Source organism: Drosophila ananassae, chromosome XL (assembly GCF_017639315.1).
Source record: "Drosophila ananassae strain 14024-0371.13 chromosome XL, ASM1763931v2, whole genome shotgun sequence".
Lineage (NCBI taxonomy): Eukaryota > Metazoa > Arthropoda > Insecta > Diptera > Drosophilidae > Drosophila > Drosophila ananassae.
This window is the reverse complement of record NC_057931.1, coordinates 8,456,800-8,478,668: the sequence shown is the minus strand read 5'-3', so window position 1 is coordinate 8,478,668 and position 21,869 is coordinate 8,456,800. Positions and strand designations below refer to the sequence as shown.

At 52.4% G+C, this 21,869-nt stretch overlaps 5 protein-coding genes across 6 annotated transcripts; 2 read left to right on the top strand and 3 right to left on the bottom strand.

Moving 5' to 3' along the window:
* Positions 1 to 36: 36 nt before the first annotated feature.
* On the top strand, positions 37 to 20,520 carry LOC6502095 (ceramide synthase). Its single transcript, XM_001966189.4, has 4 exons — positions 37 to 763; positions 18,401 to 18,848; positions 18,902 to 19,231; positions 19,291 to 20,520. The coding sequence occupies exons 1-4, from the start codon at positions 402 to 404 to the stop codon at positions 19,393 to 19,395; spliced, it is 1,245 nt and encodes a 414-aa protein (XP_001966225.1). The 5' UTR covers positions 37 to 401; the 3' UTR covers positions 19,396 to 20,520.
* Positions 4,565 to 8,257, bottom strand: LOC6502318. Its single transcript, XM_001966191.4, has one exon. The coding sequence runs from the start codon at positions 8,032 to 8,034 to the stop codon at positions 4,813 to 4,815; it is 3,222 nt and encodes a 1,073-aa protein (XP_001966227.1). The 5' UTR covers positions 8,035 to 8,257; the 3' UTR covers positions 4,565 to 4,812.
* On the top strand, positions 10,199 to 11,563 carry LOC26514822. Its single transcript, XM_014904554.3, has one exon. It carries the CDS (start codon positions 10,365 to 10,367, stop codon positions 11,514 to 11,516), a length of 1,152 nt encoding a protein of 383 aa, XP_014760040.1. The 5' UTR covers positions 10,199 to 10,364; the 3' UTR covers positions 11,517 to 11,563.
* LOC6502317 lies at positions 11,606 to 17,887 on the bottom strand. Of its 2 annotated transcripts, none has more exons than XM_044717027.1 (2): positions 17,872 to 17,887; positions 11,606 to 17,616 (listed from the first exon to the last, which is right to left on the bottom strand). In XM_044717027.1, the coding sequence occupies exon 2, from the start codon at positions 17,580 to 17,582 to the stop codon at positions 11,655 to 11,657; it is 5,928 nt and encodes a 1,975-aa protein (XP_044572962.1). In that variant the 5' UTR covers positions 17,583 to 17,616; positions 17,872 to 17,887; the 3' UTR covers positions 11,606 to 11,654. The 2 variants fall into 2 exon arrangements, with proteins under 2 accessions (XP_044572962.1, XP_032309077.1); XM_032453186.1 differs by lacking the exon at positions 17,872 to 17,887 and adding an exon at positions 17,764 to 17,780.
* LOC6502316 (DNA replication complex GINS protein PSF3) lies at positions 20,314 to 21,383 on the bottom strand. Its single transcript, XM_001966188.4, has 3 exons — positions 21,205 to 21,383; positions 20,748 to 21,142; positions 20,314 to 20,691 (listed from the first exon to the last, which is right to left on the bottom strand). The coding sequence occupies exons 1-3, from the start codon at positions 21,296 to 21,298 to the stop codon at positions 20,551 to 20,553; spliced, it is 630 nt and encodes a 209-aa protein (XP_001966224.1). The 5' UTR covers positions 21,299 to 21,383; the 3' UTR covers positions 20,314 to 20,550.
* Between the last annotated feature and the right edge of the window lie 486 nt (positions 21,384 to 21,869).

The window sequence follows — 21,869 nt, the reverse complement described above, 5'->3', positions numbered from 1 at the left end:
GATATTCTAGATACCGATAACCGATTACTTCAGATTCTAGTATTTAATACCAGAACCACTGATACCGTCACACAGCAGAGGCAGCTGATTCACGACCGCTGCACCGCACGGAGCGCTATACAATCCGCAGGCCGATGAGCACCCGGACCGCCTCCGGAGCCGTAACCGCAAAGAGAACCGTATCCGTAACAGAAATCGAGTCGAAATCCGCCCGTTAGCCGCCAGCCATCATGCCCCAGTGCAGTGTATAAGTGAGACGCCGCCCGCCGTCGTCAGGATTCCCGATCCCTGAACACCAGCAACAGGTTGTGAATCATTCCTCCCCGAGAGTGACCCGGAGGACTAGTAGAATCCCTACTCCGCCACCCCCCCCATCCCACCTTACCGAAAATTTCTGCAGGATGCATCAGCGCCGCAACGGACACGGCAACGGATCCTGTCGGGATGCCAGCGCGGAAACGTCATCGACCGAGGAGGACACTGGCAAGATGAAGCTGGAAAAGAAGCCGCGTCGCGGCTGTTACTTCTCATTGGCATTCTCCATTGGCTCGATGGGATTGGCATGCAGCAGCCTGTGGCAGATCCCCAACACCACCGATCGCATCACTCTGCAGCGCGGCCTCTTCCTCACCTCGCTGGGTTTCATCTATTTTGTGTCACTGACGGATTTCTGCAACAAATATCTGCTGGAGACGGAGCGCGGCCAGCGGTTTAGGAGCAAGTACCGCCTGATGATGTCCGATGTCCTGGAGATTACCAACAAGTGAGTGGCTGCCCAAGGACCCAAGGATGCGTGTGGGTGCAGTTGCGTTGGCGGCGCTGCTAGTGTGGGTGTGTGTGGGTGCTTTATTGATTTTTACTCTGCGGCAAGTGCAACACCAACAGACCCAACACCCACACCCACACTCCCAGTCGCAGTCGCAGCAGCAACGGCAGCCGCACGCACTCGTTGCACTGGTCATGCGTGCTTATATATAGATACATCCATAGATATAGATATGCCGCACTCACTATCACACACTCGCTCTCATATAGTATATAGTATCTGGTGTCCGTGACATTGCGACTCCAAATTGCGTTCCTTGGAGCAGCAGAGAGGAGAGAGAGGAGCGAGGAGCAAGGAGCGACGAGCCAGGAGCTTGATTTATTTCATCATCTCTGGTACTCTGGTACTCCGGCACTCTGGCAAGCGGGTCAAGGTCTCTCCCCGGTAGGATGGAACGGGTTTTCGGTTCAAGGCCTCAATAGCCTGTTTCTCCCGCCGTCTCCCGTCTTCCAAAAAAAAAATGTGAATCATTTAAGAATTTCTTTCTATAAATATTAGAAATAATATTTTTTTATTCCATCCATTCAAGCGATTACTTCATGGAGGCACACCTGTTGTTGTTTTTGGACGTTGGTGGGGGTGTCTACGGGAATCCTTGCAATCGAGCCCAAGCACCTCTCCCCCCCAAAAACCGGTTATAACCGATTTCAATAGCAACTCAATGATGTAAACAGCGATTCATTAGCCATTTCCAAACTGCAAGTGGCCACTCGGCAGGCACTCGGTCCTCCACCCTCCACCCTCCTCCGTAGTCGCAGGTGTTAATTAAACCGAGTGTAGAATTGTTTAGAGCGCTTAAATTGGTTACTGCCCCCCCACTACCCACTACCCACTACCCACTCCCTTGTGGGTAAACGAGAGCACCAGAGCGAGAGTATACAGGTGTTATACAACCCGATCTCTGGATGGGAATCTCTGGCCTCTCCACAGATAAATCCGGATAAGTCCCACCAAGAGAGACTCATATATCTTGATTAATTTTGATTTAAAAACTTTTTGCTTCCAGGCAGAGAGCAGCAGAGACCCCAAGACTAAACTACAAAGTGCAGAATATTCATTTCATAAGAGAGTACTTATATGTGAGCCCGTATATATATAGCCCGTATAGCCGTATAGTCATTCCGGTGCGATCGGTGTAAGCACGCGGGCCACACTCCACATCCGTGTCGGTGATAAGGCAGTATCAGTTCCCCCCCTCGGCGGTAACTGTCTGTCTGGTGGACTAACCTGTCTCCCCGCCATCTCGGCCATTCAGGCTTCGGGATCGCTTATCGGAATCGATTGGGGCTATAGCTGATAAGCGAAGGAGCTCTGGAAAAATACACTTCCAGAGGCCCAGCACAGCTTAGGGAAGGGGCTAAGGCTAGACAACCCAACTGTCATTATAAATCTCAGTTAGAGACTGTTTGTTTATTTATTTTATGGCCTCTACGTACGACCCAGTAACCGATTTCCAACTCAAATTTCTTCCCTGGCCCCATGTGGGCCTTCCAAAGTAAACACTTTCAAAGTAAAAGTAGAGCGCATTCACACCTTCGGGGGCCCAATTCATTTAGGCGGAACCGGGTGGTGATTCTAATTGGAAATAATGCCACCATTCGACGCGGACTTGGGTTCGATTGGGCGGCACGAATCGGGGTAGTGATGGGGTGATGGGGCGCGTCAAGGTTCAATGGGTGCTTTGCACGGTATTCTGGGGGAATACTATTACTTCCAAACTAATTGATTCCACAGCCATAACTGCGCCTCGCCCCAGGGCAGTGACTGCTCAGTGGAAACAATACTGGGACTAGTTTATCTATTATTACACTAAAAATTATCAAATTAGAACTCCAATTATGGCTATAATTTGGTAATCAGAGGGGTTTTATAATCGATTCTGTAGATATATGTTTTATTCGAGTGTTTTGAACTTGAAAAATGAGTTTCATAGTTATTTTCCTTATTTTTGTTATAATTTTTAGATAGAATACATATATCTATGATGTAGAATGGCTATAACTTGATAATCAGAAGGGCTTTATAATCGATTCTATAGATATGTGTTTTATAATATTGTTTTGAATTTGAAAACTAAGTTTCAGTAGGTTTCATAGTCATTTTTATTAATAGATCATAATATTTTCAAAAAAGGTACTATATCTATGATATATATATGCTATAACTTGATAATCAATAGGGTTTTATAATAGTTTCTATAGATATATCTTATATTATACTGTTTTGATTTAAAAAACTGAGTTTCAGTTAGTTTCATAAACATTATTTCATTATTTTTATTAAAATATCTTATAAAAGAAACTATATATATTATATTACTATAATATAACTTGATTATCAAAGTGGTATTATAGTATTTTCTATAGTTATATGTCAAATAATATTGTTTTGATCTCAAAAACATACTATCAGTTGGTGTTATAATAATTTTTATTAAGAGATTGTAGTACTTACATACTTATATAACTAGTGCTATGCCTATGACACCCACTGTACTCGTTAAGAGTGCCAATTGTTGTTTTTCAATTAGCCCGCACTGAGGCTGCTTGAAATTCGCACTCATTAAGATGATGTTTGATCAGCTTGGGAACTTTTTCAAAAACAAAAACACTATAAGTTAGAAACAGAAATAGTCTGGCCCAGAATCAAGGCAGGGAAATGATTTAAAATGGGGAGGAAATAGGGCATTGTTGGTGGATGAAATGGGGAGAGGAAGGTCTGGTTCCCGGCCACTTCAGAGCTATATCCAGTAGCTCCATTAGCTGGGTAGCAGTCCCCCATTATCCCTCGCCAGGACCTCCCCTTTGACATTGAGCAATCACCTCCGCGGGACTCAGCAGGCCACCCCGTGACCTTTGGCCAGGTGAAGTCATCGCTGTTCGCCGATTTCTTATGTCCACACTCCCCAAGCCCCTAATTAGGTTAGGACTAGGACTGGGACTAGGACTAGGACTAGGACTCTCTGATAAATATTTACTGACAACACGCTCCCGCTCCTGACAACAAACACAGAAAATCTATAAGCAATTATGGGATTATTTTTCAGGAGCTATCGGGTTTCATATATCTGTATAGCTTTTCTTTATTTATTTTTAAACAAATCTGTTGGTAATTACCGCCGAACTACTTCTAGGGGGTTTCTGATTTCCAGTAGCGGGTATCATATAGCTCTGAAGCTTTTAAAGCTTTTCTCTACAAGCTTTCAGGCTTTTATTCAAAGGATCCTTTATGGAACAGTCTTTAATTATATTAGATATCGATTATATCGATATAGAAATCGATTAAGCAATTGGTTTTCCTTCCAAACTCCACTATCCAGTTTCCAGGGTCCTACTTAGCATTGGGTGTCAAGTACCGGGTATCATAATATATAACTAACAAGCTTTTCAAAGCTTTTCTTTACCTTTTGTCCAAAGAATAGGTTAGGATTTATGATAAATAGTTTTTAAAAAACTATATTCGACTATATTCTATGGGGTATGGGTTATAGAATATCTAGTATAGGGTTTAGAGTACCGGGTATCATATAACTAGCAAGTTTTTAAAGAGTTTCTTGAAGAAATCTTAAAAAAAAACTATCCCTAACTAAGTTAGGAATTATTTTAAATATTTTTAAAAATCTATAAAGCAATTGTTGGACATTTTTAATGGAGAATCCTGTAAAGGATAACTAGTACCGGGTATCATACAGCTCTCAAGCTTTTGAAAGCTCTTCCCTAAAGCTCCCCAAAGCTCCGCTTTTGAAAAAGGAACTTTTTTGTTAATTTATTGCTAGTTTACAAACCAAACAAACTTGAAATTTCGTGTTTTTTCCGTTTTAGAATTTTTAAAAGTAACCAGATTGGAATGCCACGGATCCAGGGGGCAGGACGGATGATGCAGACGGTGGGTTAGCTTCGCTCTTCTCGGCTTCTCTCGGGGTGGTGTCCACAGACACTGGGTCTCATCCGGCACAGGCTTGGAGGTCTACGGCGCCGGGCGCTCCACTACCGCCGGTTCTTGCCCCTCGGCTTGCTCTTTCCCTTGGCCTTGGCCTTGGACTTGCGAGAGGCCCGCCTGCCCTTGACCTTGCCCCGGCCGCCCTGACCCCCGGCGGCCAGGAAGCCGCTGGAGAGGGAACTGATGCTGATGGAGGTGCCACTGCCGCTGCTGCTCCCGCTGCCGCTGCTGGGCGTTCCACTCGCGGCACAGCCGGCACTGGGACTGGCACTGAGCTCATGTTCCGGCCGGAAGCTCACCGACTTCCTCACATTGCTGCCGCTCCGGCGGTGGGGGTCCGAGGATTCGGCCAGCTCCTCCTGCTGGACATCCTCGTAGGTGACGGCCCGGATCATGGGCTCCTCCGGCTCGACCGCATCGCCGCATGCCGGCAGGACGAAGCTGCCGGTGGACGAGCCGGTGCCGCAGTCCGCCCGGGCCTGGCCCAGGAACACGGGCGTGTGGTAGGAGATCGGTATCCCGATGACCGTGTTGAGGCGCGTCGGGTGCGGCCGGTAGTTGATCAGCGAGGAGCGCATCTCCGGCCGGATCTGGGCGCGGGGCCACAGGGAGCTCAGGCCCCGTCGACCCTCGAACACCGAGTTCCCGGCCGCTGTCCTGACTCCTCCCGCTCCCCTGGCCGTGTCACAGGCCCGACAGATGCCGCCCAGGTGGCGGTACTGAGCCGGCAACTGTTCCGGATAACCACCGTCGCCAAACGGGGACGTGGGCTGAGCCACTTGCTCCGAGCCGCCGGCCACCCGGGCCCGGCGCCTCCTGCGGCGCCGCCCGTGGCGCTCCTCGGGATAGGGCATCTGGGCCAGCTTCTCCAGCATCGGCATATACTTGGCCTCCAGTTTCAGGGGCGGTTCCTCGTACGGAGCGTTCAGCACCGCCTCCGGATCGAGGCAGCGCCTCGGCTTCTCGTTCGGCAGCTCCTTGGCGGGTTCTTCGAGCAGCACTGGCACTCCGCCTAGAGCCACCAGATCCGGGTCTGCTGCCATGCTCTCCACACCCGCCTCCTGGCTACCCTGTTCCGCTGCAGCAGCTGCTGCCGCTTCCGCCGCTGCTGCCGCCGCCTCAGCTTCGGCTTTCCGCTTTGCCCGTCGCAGGGAGCGCTTGGTGGGCGCCGGAGGACCATTGAGATTCCGCACCATGGGCCGGTAGAGGTAGCGCACCACCTGCGGCTTCCGGCCCCGCTTCAGGGGTATGGAGACAAAGTACTGATAGCTCATGTCCACGCCGTCCTCCATCGTCTTGGGCACCTTGTGCTGCGACATTTGGACGATCTTCCCGCCGGCTCCCAGGATCTCGTTCAGAGGACGACGCTGCGGAGGCGGCTGGGTGGCTCCACTGGTGGGCAGACGTTGCTGCTGGGCTGTGGTGGGCCGTTGGATCCTGTTGAGGGACACGGGCACAGGTGGTTTAGGGGCAGGACCCTTCACTAGTGTCCTTTCGTTTCCCAGATTCCCCGGATGTCCTTGTGGATTCCTTGCCTTCTTGACTGGATTCTTCGGCACATTGACGAGCGAGTGGTTCTTGGCCAGGATTTTCATTTGATTCTTCCGGGTGTCCTTCGGCCCCGGGTCCTTGGGGTGTATGTTCGTCCTAGTGATCTGGGGATTCTTCATGTGGTTCATCAGCAGATAGATGGAGGTCTTGCGGGTGGGCGGAGCCTCCTTGGGCGAGCTCTTCACCCGGATCCTCGACTGGGTAACCTCCTTGAGCCGGTTGGTCAGGTGGCTGGTCACCACCTGGTTGGACGACTTGCTGCCCTGGGAATGGGCTGGCTGGGATGGGTGTTTGGGTGGGCGCTTTGGTGTCCCGGCGGCCGTCTTGACGGGCGTTTCCCTACGGCTCTGGAACACGGAGTGTAGCTTGGCCTGCAACTTGTCCCGTTCGTCCAGGTGGCCCTTCTCCGGGTCTGCTTGGACCTGCCGGCTCTCCGGCAGAGGTGGCGGCGGCGGATTCGCATCCTCGTCCAGCGGCTCCATGGTGTGGGGAGCTGGCTCCGGTCTCCGGACACCCATCTCCGGCAGTATCTTGATCACCGTGGAGGTCAGCTTGATGGCCTTGGGACCATTGCCGCCCATGATCCGCTCCACCGCCCGGGCCACCCGCTCCGAGGTGGCACTGCCGGTCTGGCACTCGCTCCCGCTGGTGCTCAGGCTGCTGATCTTGCTGGAATTGGTGCTGGAGCTCGCCTCGTCGGGGCTGGAACTGTCGCTGGGATAGCCGTGGCACAGTCGGGGGCTCAGGCTCTCCCGGGAGGCCTGCGACTTGGTCTCGGGACTCGGAGTGCAGGACAGCAGCCCGGAGGCGTACCGGTTCTCGAAGTCGTGTTCCGGCGGCGACTGGGTCCTGGGCCGGCGGTGATTCATCTGCCGCCACTGGGCCTCCTGCAGCTCCTCGGCGAGGAGCATCCTTCCGAGCCGAGCATGGGAGTGCCCGCTCTCCTGGACGTGCGGATAGTTGTTCAGACTCTCGTAGCTACTACTGCTGCTGGTGCTGCCGGTGCTCCGGCTCTCCGTCTGGCCACCTTTGCTTCTCCGGGCTGTGCCACCATCCCCTTCGTCCTGGGAGGTGTCCTGGTTGACGGAGTTGTCCTCGGAGGAGGACTCGCTGCACTGGATGAAGTTCTGCACCGGCATCATGATCCACTTGACCTCGCTGGGGCGACGGGGGGCGGCTACCCGGGGCGCCGGCAGGGTGATCTGTCGCCTCCGGAAGGCGCCTGTTATGGGATTCTGTTGCATCGCAGTGGCTCCCCCGCCGGTGGTGGAAACCCTTCTTCCCAGCGGACATCCTGTTCCGACTACTCTTCCCACATCAATAATCCCGCCTAATGGGATAGTTCCTCCTCCTACCGCTCCACCCACTCCTCCTCCGCCTCCTCCTCCAGTTTGGATGCCTTCCTCCACCGGCAAGCCCCTCGTCCGGGTTGCCATTCCCGGTATAGTCCTCTTGGGCAGAGCACCATTAACTCCACCGCCACCTGCTCCTGTTCCTGCTCCTGATCCTCCTCCTCCTCCTCCTCCTGCTCCTGTTCCTGTTCCTCCTGTAGCTCCACTTACTCCACCTCCACCACCATATGGCCTTCGAGTCCTTCTCGCTGCCGATCCTGAGGCCAGTTCCGGTTCGTTGCGAGCTCCTCCCGGTGGCCCAGCCATCCTCGATCCTCGATCCGGCGGATTCCGGCGTATTGCTCCAAAAAATTTCGACATGTCCATTTCGCTTTTTATGTCCTGGAACTAACTTGAATTTTGCAATCGGTCTTTCTTCACTCGAATGGGAATTTGAGGGGATTTTTGGGTTTTTTGGTTTTTTAAAAAATTTGTGGTCTGCCTTCTGGGTTTTCTCAATGGTTAAAAACGAATTTGATTGCCTTTTTCTGATAATTTAACATGCCGATTGATAGGAGAAATAAATAGCAATGACAGCTCCTCGAGAGGCAACTGTTCTGCTATTTTTTTCCCAAAGGAGTTATGATATTTTCTCAAAAGAGTAGTTTTTAACAAAAATTTGAAGGGGATTTGAATCAAAACACAGAAAAAAGCATGCTTTTTGATCAAAAACATGATGAAACATGTCCAAACTTGTTCAAAAACATGCTGAAACATGATTAATCCGATTTTTAAGGGTATATCTGGTGGGTATCAGGTATCAGGTAGTTCCTTGTCCTCAAAAACAATTCAAGGAAGTTTTTCAACTTCAAGAAACAAATTTAAAGGGATTTTTGAAGGGAAAATTGAATATAACTCGAAAAAGCATGATTTTGAAACTAGAAACATGATGAAACAAGTCTAAACATGCGGAGAAACATGTCGAAACTTGCTGAAAAATCTTTTAAAGAGAGAAAAGGGGTATCAGGTAGTTCCTTGTCTTCAAAAACAATTCAAAAAAGATTTTTAACTTCAAATGATAGTTTTTAAAGGGAATATTGAATTGAAAATTGATTATAAATCGAAAAAGCGTGCTTTTTGAACTAAAATCATGATGAAACATGTCCAGAAACATGTCGAAACTTGTTAAAAAAGTTTTGAAAGAGAAAATGGAGGCTTGTCTTCAAAAACAGTTTAACGGAGATTTTGAAAGGAATATTGAAGGGAAAGCATGCTTTTCAAACTAAAAACATGTCGAAACATGTCCCAACACCTTTCAAATACGTTTTTCAACTTCAAAGAATAGTTTTGAGAGAAATATTGAAAAGGAAATGGATTATAACTCGAAAAAGCATGCTTTTTAAACTAGAAACATGATGAAACAAGTCGAAACATGCGGAGAAACATGTCGAAACTTGCTGAAAAATCTTTTAAAGAGAGAAAAGGGGTATCAGGTAGTTCCTTGTCTTCAAAAACAATTCAAAAAAGATTTTAAACTTCAAAAAATAGTTTTTAAAGGGAATATTGAATTAAAAAGTGATTATAAATCGAAAAAGCGTGCTTTTTGAACAAAAAACATGATGAAACATGTCCAGAAACATGTCGAAACTTGTCGAAAAAGTTTTGAAAGAGAAAATGGAGGCTTGTCTTCAAAAACAGTTTAAAGAAGATTTTGAAAGGAATATTGAAGGGAAAGCATGCTTTTTGATTAAAAACATGATGGAACATGTCCAAAAAAGACTGAAAACATCTCAAAACTTGTTCAAAAACATGCTGAAACATGATTAATCAGATTTTTAAGGGTATCAGATAGTTCCTTGTCTTCAAAAACAATTCAAAAAAGATTTTCAACTTCAAATGATAGTTTTTAAAGGGAATATTGAATTGAAAATTGATTATAAATCGAAAAAGCATGCTTTTTTAACTAAAATCATGATGAAACATGTCCAGAAACATGTCGAAACTTGTTGAACAAGTTTTGAAAGAGAAAATGGAGGCTTGTCTTCAAAAACAGTTTAACGAAGATTTTGAAAGGAATATTGAAGGGAAAGCATGCTTTTTGATTAAAAACATGTCGAAACATGTCCAAAAAAGACTGAAAACATATCGAAACATGTCCCAACACCTTTGAAATACGTTTTTCAACTTCAAAGAATAGTTTTGAGGGAAATATTGAAAAGGAAATGGATTATAACTCGAAAAAGCATGCTTTTTAAACTAAAAACAAGTTGAAACATGTCGAAAAAAAGGGAAAATGGAGGTGTCAGGTCTTCAAAACTAATTCAAAAAAGAGTTTTCAACTTTAAGGAATAGTTTTGAAGGAATTTTTAAAAGAAAAACTGATTATGACCCAAAAAAGCATGCTTTTTGACCAAAAACATGTCGAAACCTGACTATCAACCTCTCAAAAGGAAAAGCGATGTGTAATTTCAGAATTTCTGAATCCTCAAAGATAGATCCTTACCCAGAAACCCATATCCCCCATGAAGATACCCTTTCTTCCCCAAGATCCCCCTTTTGGAACCCCAGCTGGCCATGTTTTTCCTTTCAGGATTTGTTTCGAGCTTGAAGTTGGAGGCGAAATCGAGGGCTGTGGGCTGAGGAGAGAGGTTGAGAGGTTGGGAGCGGGACATTGAGTAGCAGTACCAGGTAGTTGCTGGTGGGGATCGAGGCGTAGGATGTGCTGCCCAGCGATGATGTGCGGAGCGGGCGGGTGTTCCGGCTGTGCCGCCTGCCCGCTGATGCCGCCACCGTCGTGCTGTGCCCAGATGGCGGACGGGTCGTGCCCGCGACGGCCCCTGGAGAAGCTGATGCCGGCCAAGAAGCCGATCTGCTGCCCGGTGCAGTCGTGCGCCCTGTGCGCCCGTGATCCGGATCAGGCATGCCGATGCACCTGCGCCCGCAACAAGAACATCACCGAGGCACTGGCCTGCCTGTTCCGGGTTAGCAAGTACCAGCTGATATCGACGCTCTTCCAGCTGGCCTACCACGAGAGCCAGCCGCTGCCGCGCTTCCCCCGCGACCGCGAATGGAACGTCATGGAGAACGTGAAGGCGCCGTACACGGAGCTCCACGATCTCAAGATCTATGACAGCATGTACGATCGGTGCGGGATGCCCATTAATCCGCTGGACGAGAGCAACATCTACAAGATACTCCGGATGATGTTCATGGGACCGGTACTGGTGCCGGAGCAGAAGGCCTACCTGATGGGGATGCTCCGGAAGCTGAACGATCGTGCGATCTGTCCGGTGGATTTGGACATTCTGCTGGCGGCGCTCGAGCAGATCCAGCTGGAGGAGCTGGTCTGCGGCATCATCGATCAGGATGCGCGGGCCAAGCGCTTCTACAGCGGCCGGCACTGCACCGAGCTCTGCAAGCTCTACCAGAAGGTGGTGGCCACCGACAAGAACGCCGTCATCCGGAAACGCCGCCAGGCCAAGTCCAAGGCCTCTGACAAGGATGCCGATGGCAAGAAGAAGCCGCAACGGAACAAGCCGCCAGTCAACGTCCAGGTCTACTGCACCCGCCGGCCAACAGAACCGACGGAGGACTCCACCGGGCGGGCGGAGAGCACTACGCCGGTGCTACGGAGCGCGGCCAGCTCGCTGCGACGCTCCTCCGTGAAGAAGAACTGGCCAACGCGATTCAGTCAGGTGGACAAGCAGGGAGACAGGACGACCCCGCGCCGGGAATCGCGCAGCTCCGGCGGCTCCCCGAAGCGCAACAACCCGGAGATGCCCAACGTGGGCAATCGGATGCAGGGCGGGGACCACGGCCAGTGGAGCAGGAGCAGTGCCTCCTACCTGAAAGTGTTGCCTCCTACCTGAAGGTTTCTCCATCCCAGCCGGTGCATTAAATTCCAAATTTCTGTCAACTCGGACTGGCTTTCACTTCCTGCCCCCCACCAGAGATGCAGTTACTCCTACAAACTATATTTATTTCACATTACATGGCAGTCAGGGATGTCAGGTGGTTCGTCGCTTGCAGCGCGGACTGGGCAGGTACTCCTCCAGGACCTGCTCCTCCAGCAGGCCGCTGTAGGTGGCCGGTATCACCATCGGCTCCTCCGCCAGACAGCGTCGCCGACTCAGTCTGGAGCCCAAAGAGCCGTGCTGCTCCTTTTTCGATTTTTCCGTCGCTTTCTCGGATGACCCGCTCTGGGAGAGGATCTCTGATGCCACGTGCTTGGCCCGCAATCCGTCCAGGAACACGGCCAGGGGCGTGGGCGCCGACGATATGGAGGTGTTGGAGGACTCCCCGATCAGCGGCGAGGCGCCTCCCGTCTGCCTCTCCCGGCGGAGCATCGACGTCGCCCGCTGGCTCGTCGACGGCCCGTTGAAGTCCAGGTCGGAGGAGGTGGGTCTCCTCGCCTCGGTGCCCCCTCCTCCCCGCCGGACATACTCCCGGCCGCCGTACGCCGGCGACGGATGCAGGGCCAGGAAGTTCCAGCCCTGGCTCTTGTGCGACCCGCTGGGCTGGTAGAGATTGCCCTGGAGTCTGGGATTCGGGCCCATCGGTGGGGCCATGGGAGGTGGCATTGGATGGGCCATGGGATGGGTCATAGGGTGGGCCATGGGGGGCACCATTGGGGGGGTGTGCCGGGCCAGGAAGACCGACGCGGGGGTTCTCGAGTAGGGGGCATCTCTCTGATAGCTCCTGTCCGGCAGCTCCACTGGATATGTCCTGCGATTGGGGATGTCCTGGGACATGCGCCGCACGGACGGATGGCGGTCGTACTCTGTGGGATGGCTGGCCAGGTCGATCACCTCCTGGGAGTAGTTCACCGGCTGGTAGGAGCGCATGGGGGGCGGAGCTGCCCTGAAACTCCCGGGGTATCCCGGTGGCTCCCTCGTCTCCTTGTCCTCGGATGTGTTCCTCGACCGTCGCGATGTTCCGCCCAGGGCCTTGACCAATCCCCTGAGACCCTTGGCCGCCGCCGTCATAGCTCCTGTCCGATCCTTGCCCGGCTTCTCCACGAGATTGGCCTGGTACTGAGTGGATCCCTTCCGGCAGAAGTACTGGCTGATGTTCTCCGCCACGGGATAGCTGTTGGGCGGCCGGAACTGTTGCTGGAACTGCGGGGGATTGCTCCCCCATGGCTGGGACAGATGCATGTGTCCACTCGCCTGCCGGTTCATGCCCGGATCGGGACTCCATTGTCTCTGTTGGGGATAGTGTTGCTGCTGTGGCGGCGGTGGCGGCGGGTGATGCTGCCGGAGGTCCTGCGGCCGAGGATCCTCGACCATGTAGGAGCAGTGGCAGGGCGCTGCCTCCATGCGCCGCTGACGCTGCTCCTCGTGGAAGACCTTCGGCGAGGGACGCTGCTTGGAGAGCAGGGGACGCGCCGGGTTCAGGGGCTGGCGCTCCCAGCGAGAGTACTCCCCGAACATGGACTTGTTGGGCCGCTGGGGCGGAGGCGCGTTGTTCTGGGGCGGATAGCCCCCGGATGGTGGCAGGTACGATGCTGGATACGGGTCGGGCGGAGCTCGGGAGCAAGCGCAACAGCATCCGCATGGGCACGGACCCTGGCTGGGCAGACGGGCCTCCTGAGCCGGGAGCTCCTGCTCTACGGGCTGGTGATGCCGCTCCTGGTACACGTTCCGGTCCACTTGCCGCTCCGGCTCTTGCTCCTGGTCCTGCTCCCGGTCCCTGTTCCGGTTCTGGTCCCTGTTCCGGTTCTGGCTCTTGGTAGACACCTGGTCCCGATCCGACGTCCTCTCCACACTGGCCACCGAAGGCGCCGGCGCAAAGGGATACGCCACGCTCTCCGTGTTGGAGCTGAGCACCCGAATGGAGCGGTTGGAGTGCAGGGAGCGACAGCTGCACCGGTTGGCCAACTCCTTCCCGTCACCGCCCTGGGTCTCCGTGTAGTAGCGCCTCCCGGTCTTCAGGTTGGACTTGTGGTCGGAGGGAGTGACAATCTCGATGGATTTGAGGTCGCCGCTGGTCTTCTTCCGGCTGCCCTGGGACTGGACGTGGGACTCGTCATCCTCCGGATACATGTCCGTGTAGTTGGTGGCCAGGCTGGCGTTGCAGCTGCAGAATATATCGGTGGTAGCCGGAGTGAGGCAGCTCCGGTCGCAGCTTCCCTGGACTACCTTCCGGCTTACCGATTGGCTTTCCGTCCTGTCCCGTGAGATGGTCCTCTGATCCTGCCAGCAGATGGTGTTCGTGTCCTCCGGGTCCTTGAAGCTCGTCCGATTGCTGTTCTCCGCCGTGCGGTTGGACGCCCGGGACGCCTCCTCCATGTCGTAGCGCTGATTCCGGCCGGGGCAGCTGTACTCGTCGCAGGATGCCGTCCAGTCCTGGCTGCGTCCTGGCACCTCCGGAGGCGGCTTTATCGCCTGGGTTCGCTGACTCTCCTGATCCTGATCCGGATCCGGATCCGGGCAGAGGCAAGTCTCCTCCTCCGAGTTGCCGTCGTGCGGCTGGACCTGGAGAGCAAGAGCCTCCGCATAGCCGGCGGAGGGCTTCGGCTTGGTCTTGATGCTGTCCTGGGCGGGGGACTGGGGCCGTGGCCGCTTCTGGGAGATGAGGGTGGTGGCCCGAGCCACTTTCAAGGACTTGGCCGGCGCCTTTCGGGCCGGAGGCACTTCGTCCTTGGCCTGGAGCTTCGCCTGGGATGGCAGCTTCGAGGTTTGCTTCCTAACCTTGGGTTTGGCCTTGATTCCCGGCTTCTGACTCTCCGGAGGAGACTCCTTGGGCGGGGCTCTTTCCGGAACTGCCTTTTCGCGGTTGGGCCTCTTCGCCTTCCGCTGCAGTCGCTCCGCACTGGGCCGGGGCCTGGCCACCCGGCGCATCAGCTGGTGGAAGTCGTTGATCAGGTAGGCGCTCCTCGGCAAGTAGCCACACCGGCTGTAGCAGGCGTCGTTGGAGAGCCTCTTGTGGCACTCCGACTCGCTGGACGGATCGGTGTCCCGATCTCTTCGAGGCTTTCTTCTCGTCTTCTCGTCCTTCTTCTGCGAGGCCAGGGAGGCTGGTAGTCCCGACTCTTGGGATTGGAATTCCCCCTGGTGGGAGGCTTCCGTGCTGGACGCTTCGATCTTCTGAGACCTCGGAGGAGGTGTCCTTCCCCTGGTTGGACGGGATTCATGCTTCTGCTCCTTTCCTTCCGAGGAGCTATCCTTTTTCTGTCCTTGTTGGTGCTCCTCGTCCTTGGACTTCTGTTGCTGTTTGGTCCTTCGAGCCTCAGCTTCCTTCTTTTGCGATTCTTTGGACTCCTCCTCCTCCAGCTTCTTTCTGCCCTTCACCGACTCCTTGGACTCCTTCTTCTGGGCTTCCTTCTTGGACGCGTCCTTCTTGGATTCGTTGTCCGGTTCGCTTTTGGAAACAGGCTCCTCCTCTTGGCAGATCTTGAGGGTCTGCGGGAACTGGAATATTTTCGTCTCCTCGTCCGGACACCGGCAGTTGATGGTGCCGCGCTGAGGCAGTGCCTCCACTTCATCCGGGCAGTGGCAGTCGTCCGAGGGTGCTGGATTCCAGCCGGCCAGAGTCCGCTCACTGGTTGGTGTTCGGCAGGGAATGGACGGCGAACTGCTGTCCCTACAGCACGGATTGAGGCAGGACCGGTTGGAACACCTCGACGCATACGGACACGGATCATGCTGATGGCAGGGCGTGAGGGTGGTGCTGCTGCCCTCCACCGTCCGCAAATCCTCCTCCACCTCGGCCTGCCGCGACTTGTTCTTGTTCCACGCGTAGGGTTTGGTGCAGAAGAGCGGCGGCTTCGATGGTCGGGAACGGTTCTCCTGGTTGGGACACGTGGGATCCGTACACTGTTGTTGGTGGCCGAAGCGCGGCTGGTTGGGCGGATGGTTGAGGTAGTAGAGGAGGTGGCGGCCGGGCTGGGTGCAGCGCTTGCAGAGGCCGGTGAAGCCGCCCAGGATGCCCTTGGGCCGGTGCAGGCAGGAGGTGCACTTCATCGGATCGGCCATCGCCCTGAAGACGATCTTCTTCTCCACCGGCCGGGAGAAGGTGAGGCCGCAGCTGGGACGTCGGGATCGGCCACAGGATACTCCCTCACGATCCTGGCTAGATCCCCGGCACTCATTGGTTCTTCTCGGATCCTTGCGGGATCGCCAGTCATCCGTGTCTGCCTTCCGCTCCTTGCTAGCTCCTCTGTCCTGGCTGTGTCCTCGCCGCTCCTTGCTGGCTCCTCTGTCCTCGCTGTGTCCTCGCCGCTCCTTGCTGGCTCCCCTGCCCTCATGGTCCGACCTCCGATCCTTGCTAGATTCCTTTCGTTCATGGCCTCCTTTCCGCTCCTTGCTGGCTCCCCTGCCCTCGCTGTCTGTCCTCCGATCCCTGCCAGAGCCCTTGCCGTCGTTGTCTCCTTTCCGATCCTTGCTGGATCCTCTGTCTTCGTGGCCTGCTTTCCGACTCTTGCTGGAATCTTTCTGGCCCACAGATGTCTTCCTCCGGCTCTCCTTCTTGCCCAAGCCCTTGCCATCCGCGTCCTCCGCGTCCTGGACGGCCATTGCTTCACTCCGCTGGGCAGATAGCGTTACCCACGAGGTGGTGGCGGACTCCTTCTTCGTCACTTTCGCACTCTTCGGCGGCTTGCTCTTCTTATCCTTGGGCTTGGTACAGACGCAGGTCTGGAGGGTTCCTTTCAGTAGCGGACACATCTGGGGAGTGCACTTCCTCCGCTCCTTCCTTTCGACCGGCTCCGGACTGGCTGCCAGTTCGGCCGGCGGCCGGCACGGTGTGACCACTGCCGTGGCTACCGCATCATCGCCCAGGGCACGCTCCTGGCCACTGCCCGGCGGACGCTTCTCGCAAGGACAGCACACGGTGCCCTCGCTCCAGTGCCGCATGGATATTCCGTACAGGGGACAGCTCTCGGTCACGGTCGCCTCGTAGCTGGCCAGGATGCGGAAGAACTCCGGCGAGATGCGGCGGAAGAGGGCCGGATCGAGGCGCCGCTGCGGCACCTGGCGTAGGTCGTACTTCCTGCGCAGGCGCGGCAGCAGCGGCTCGGTCCGGCGCGCCGCCACACACTCGCTGGCCATCGGCTGGCCATCCGCCTGGAAGAGGCAGCCGCAGGAGGGGCGATTCCGGCCCTTCAAGCAGGAGCAGGTGCGTGGCGGCGCCGACGGCGAGATGGCCGGTGGCAGTTGATGCAGTGGCGCCATGGAACTGGCTGGCGGCGGGGGATTCCTTGCTACTCCTCCGTCCATGCGCTTCTTGTCGGCGTCACAGTTGGCGACGTCCGGATTGCAGAGGAGGAAGGGATTGCGGGAGCGGGTCTCTTGCGTGGGCACACAGGTGGCCACCAAAGGCTCTGACGCCGCCGCCGCTGCTGCTGCCGCCTCCTTGGCCGCCTCCACCTCATCGGGACTGGCGGGACAGCCGCAGTAGGGACGACAGTGGCGGCGAATGGGCAGCAGGCGACGCCGAAAGAAATCCTGGCCAGCGTCCGGGGTGCAGCGGCACTGCTTGCACGAGCACTGGCCCAGCAGGAGTTCGGCGGCGGGCGCGGGCGCGGAGTGGCGGGCGCAGGTGCAAGCATCTCGGTCCGCCAGGCCGTCGCCCAGCTCAGCCAGCTCCTCGGGCGTCAGCTTGTCGAGGAAGACCTTCTGCTTGCGGAACCAATCGGTGGCCAGATCGGGCACCAGCATGCGTTCCGCCTTCCGGCAGTTGCCGCACAACAGCTGCTCGAACAGGGCGCACCGTGATCCGCTGGCGTCCAAGCTGGCACAGCCACCACAGCCGGAAATGGCACTCTCCTGGGCGGACAAACGACGTCCCGTGGTGGCGGCGGCGGCGATCATGGAGGGGAAAGCGGAATTGGAGATGCCCGGGGTCAGGAAGCGATCCAAACAGGCGCCGCCCTCCAGCAGATGGGCCAGGTACTGGCGCATCGTCATCTCCTGGCCGGTGTCCTTGGCCTCCATTTGTGATCCTTGCGACTTCTTCGGGGTTGGCTACCTAAAATTTTGAATTATTTCCGGTTGAGTTTTAAGGTTCAGAAACGAAAGCTCAAATTGGGGAAATTATTATAATTTTGAATTAATTTTTGTGTTAATTTTTTTGACGCAAAATGCATAAGACGCGGCACAAATGCCCTGACCTGACCTGACCCATGCACTCTGCCGTTTTTTTTTTCCACGAAATTTCACCGAAAATTTTCTCAACAAATTGTATTTTTTTTTTTTTAAACTGTCACTTGCTTTTGGGATTTACCTTTTCCACTGTCATCCTATCCGGTTTATGAATTATTTTTGAATTCAAATTAAGTTCTAACGGAAAGGTGGCAAGCCTCGGCCTGACAGCCGATAGTTTTCAGCAAGTCTGGCAACTCTGGTTAGCCAAAAACCCCAGTAGCCTGTGTCCTTTCGAGAAATTGGTCTTTTGGGATGGGAGTTGGAGGTATTCCTCTGTCCAGTTTGGTGTCTCCTCCAAAACCGACTCTCTGGTCTCTAAAAATTATAAAAATTTAACTTAAATTGGCATTAAATTAATTAAATAATTAAAAATGAATCATACAAGGGGGAGATTTGGGGCTTTAAGGTGGTGCCTACATGTCCTTCTGTTGGAAGATGCTCTGTGGAGGGACAACCGGCTCCTCCATTGAGCATCTTTCGATGAGGCATGTGGATCTGATCTAGCCTGGTCTGAGGCCATGGTCTGAGTGGCAAGACATACATATAGACTCCATCCATCTGAAACTCCCTGAAGAGATCTGTAATCTTTAATCTTTTCCCTCTTACAGAATCGTGTCCGCCATCCAGGCTTCGTTCTCCTTCCTGGTCGGCCTCATCGTCTGCAAGTCCACCTGCACCAAGTCCTTCGTGTACGCCAGCCACTTCCTAATGGAGGCCTATGGATGGTTCGGCACCGCCTACTTCATGTACGACATCTGGTCGATGTACAAGGTGCACACCCAGAAGATCGCCGACAAGCTCCATCTGCTGCGCCTCACCAAGGCCAAGGCGGGCCAGGCGGAGCTGAGCAACGGCCATGCCAGGACCAGATCCTCCAACGGCGGCAACAACAACGGCAGCACCCCGGGCACTCCCCACGAGATATGCGACTACGACGGCGCCTGTGTCCAGATCCCGAAAGACGGCCGCTGGGACTTCCTCAAGTACGTCCTGACCCATCCGGTGATGATGATCCATCACGTTTTCATTGGAACCTTCGGCCTCCTGGTGGTGACGGTAAGGGATTAGTCTCCATTCCATGAATATAACTAATTCTTACCCCCTTTCAGTACATCCGTGGCGGGGGCCACTGCATCTACAGCTACATGTTCATGATGGAGTTCTCCACGCCGTTCGTCTCGCTCCGCAGCATCCTGAGCACCATGCGTCTGAAGGAGTCCCGGATCTACATCGCCAACGGCCTCCTCATGCTGGCCACGTTCTTTGTGTGCCGGGTGTGCATGTGGCCGTATGTGATGTGGCGCTACAGCCTGGCCATTGAGGCGGCCTCCTTGTGGTCGGCCATGTGCGGTCTTCCACGCGGCTGTCTCGTCAGCATCGCCATTCTGTTCTTGCCGCAGCTCTACTGGTTCCACCTCATGGTAATGGGAGCCCTCAAGGTAATCCTATCTCTTTCTTATTCGAGAGTCATCTTATAACCCATCTCTGTCTGTTTCAGGTCTTCCTGCCGAAGAAACAACGACCGCCTCCCAATGGAGCACTTCCCGCCACCGAGACAGACACGCCCACCGCCCTCTTGAATGGGAAAATTAGTGCGAACTAAAAAAAAAAACGAAAAATTGTATTTATTTTTGTTTTGAGGCACAGTTCCAGCCAGCCGGCTTCCATTGCAGAGAGGCAGAAGCTCTTGCTTTTTAGACCTTTACCTTTATACCTTCTAATCCCGACGAATAACAACGAACGCCCTGATCCTGGGACGACGGAACTTTAGTTTTTAAAAAGACATTAAGTACTAAATGAGGAAAAATCGTTGATGAAACCAAGAACAAAGCTTAATTATAGTTACAACTAAAACCAAACGCAATCGAAGCGAATAAACTAGCCCCCCTCCCCATAACCATATTGAAATAAATGTTGCATTCGATCCTTGCTACTGCTTCTGTTAACAAAAAAAAAAAAAAATCACAAAAACGAGATGAGGAAACTATTAAGAAAATATGTTACTGTGTAGATTGAAGATGGCATTTGCAGAGCCTTGAGTACTGTTGAGATTGTACGGAGGAGTAACTATTAGAGTGTTATAGTTGGGGACCGTAACCGTATACGTTTCTCCAACCAAAAAGGCAGCTCTTCCTAGACATCCTTGCTTTTTTTTTTTTTTTTATTAAAAATAAACCGCACAAATGAATTATTTAACTGCCTAGAGATTACACAGATTCATCATGAACTTCCTTTAGAGGCTATCCTCGTTATAATGAACGCATTACGGTCCCCTCCGATCCTGATTGATGAAGGTCCTGGTCCTATAGGGAATGTATGTAAAACACTAGCACAAAATCAAATTTTAATTGAGCTTACAACATTGTAATTATATATGTAGTTAACTATTTAAATGTAATATATATATATACTATATATATATGTGTATTGGCGAGATGTTAAATGATGGACATGGATTGTTGAAAAAATTGTTGATTCTAAAAACCGACAGACAGACAGGCAGTAGGCGCAGGCAAGAAGATTAGTTTAAGGATGCTTAGTTATGTGTATTTACAAACTTAACCCACAACTTATATACCAAACTGTTTACACACAGAATACGATATTTAGAATTATGCCGGCGCGTATGTATTTCGAACTATATAGAACGCATGTAGATGAGTGTATTTTTGGAGTGGCGCCACCGCCCCACGGGTTGAAATAAAGTTGCTACAGTTTCCCCAACGAATTATTATCAGGGTTGCCTCAGTGGTGGTGTTTACAGGGTGGCTCGCTTACTGCTGGGCAGGCTGTCGCCTTCGTCGTCACTGCGATCCGCCCGCCGGCGCTTCTTCTGGTGCTCCTCCACCAACTGCGAGGTGCGTATCTTATTGCCCGTCATCTGCAGCCAGTCGATATACTATGAACAGAAGATATTATGCAAAATGCCAGATAACAGAAGTGAGATGATCGTACCTGGCTATTGGTGCGCACTCCCGCCTCGTGCAGCTTGGCTTCGATGTTGTCCAAACGGTGTTCGGACTTGGCCTGGTTGCTGTCGCTCTTGGAGATGTCGAGCAGGTGACGCACCCGCTGGCGCAGTGTCTCAAAGATGATGCGTCCCACCACATGGTTGCGGTCGTAGGGCGTCAGATACCGCCCGAACTCGTAGAAGTACGGATGCAGGCGACCCAGCTCGATGTGAGTGGTCTCCGCCTCGCAAACGGCCTTGTGTACGTTTCTGTAGATCTCCGGTATGGACACAGTGAAGTAGGCATTGTTCACTTTCAGTTCTTTTATGTACCAGAGGGGCAGGTTGACCGTACGGTTCGGTTCCAGGTCATCGGAGTCGGCACCGGAGTCGAGGAAGCCTAGAAAACAGATTCTCTTTACTTTTCAGGCGACAATGTCGAAATTAACAAAAATTACATACCCATACGTTGAAGTTTAGTGTTTACCCGGCATTCTACCTTCTCCTGTGTTACAAAAATGTCCTCTATGGAGTAGTAGTTGGGAAAATAGTTCATACCGCCGGTTGTTTGATGATAAACAAAAATAAAAACAAAAAAACATCAATTTGCGCGGTTGACAGTGTTGGAAAGCAACAATCTTAGTATGGTATACCAAATTGGTTGAATTTCAGTATTCAGTATTATTTTTAGGTTTTATTTTAAATATAACCGGTTCAAATACCGGTTATAGATAATCATTGGTTTATTAGACAGATTTCATGAGATTCTTTTGAATGAAAACATAACCATGTATTTCTGTTTTCTTCATAAAAATAACAAATTAACATGAAAAATATCATTTTAGTCTTCTTCTGTTTGGCCAAAAATAAAGGGACGCTTCTGATTACAGCTTCTTTTTCTTCAACAGCTACTTCTTTTCTTACAGCTTCAACACTTTCACAATTTAACATCGATGGGTCTTCTTCTGTTTAGCCCGGAATGAAATTTTGAAATAAAAACTGCAGTCTTCTAATGTCGTCAAGAACCAAGTGCTCATCCGGATTCCATATAGCCGTTTCAGTTTTCTTGCCAGCTTTTCTCCCAGAGTCCAGAAGTCAGTGTAGTTTTGTGTAGATTTGTGTGAAAT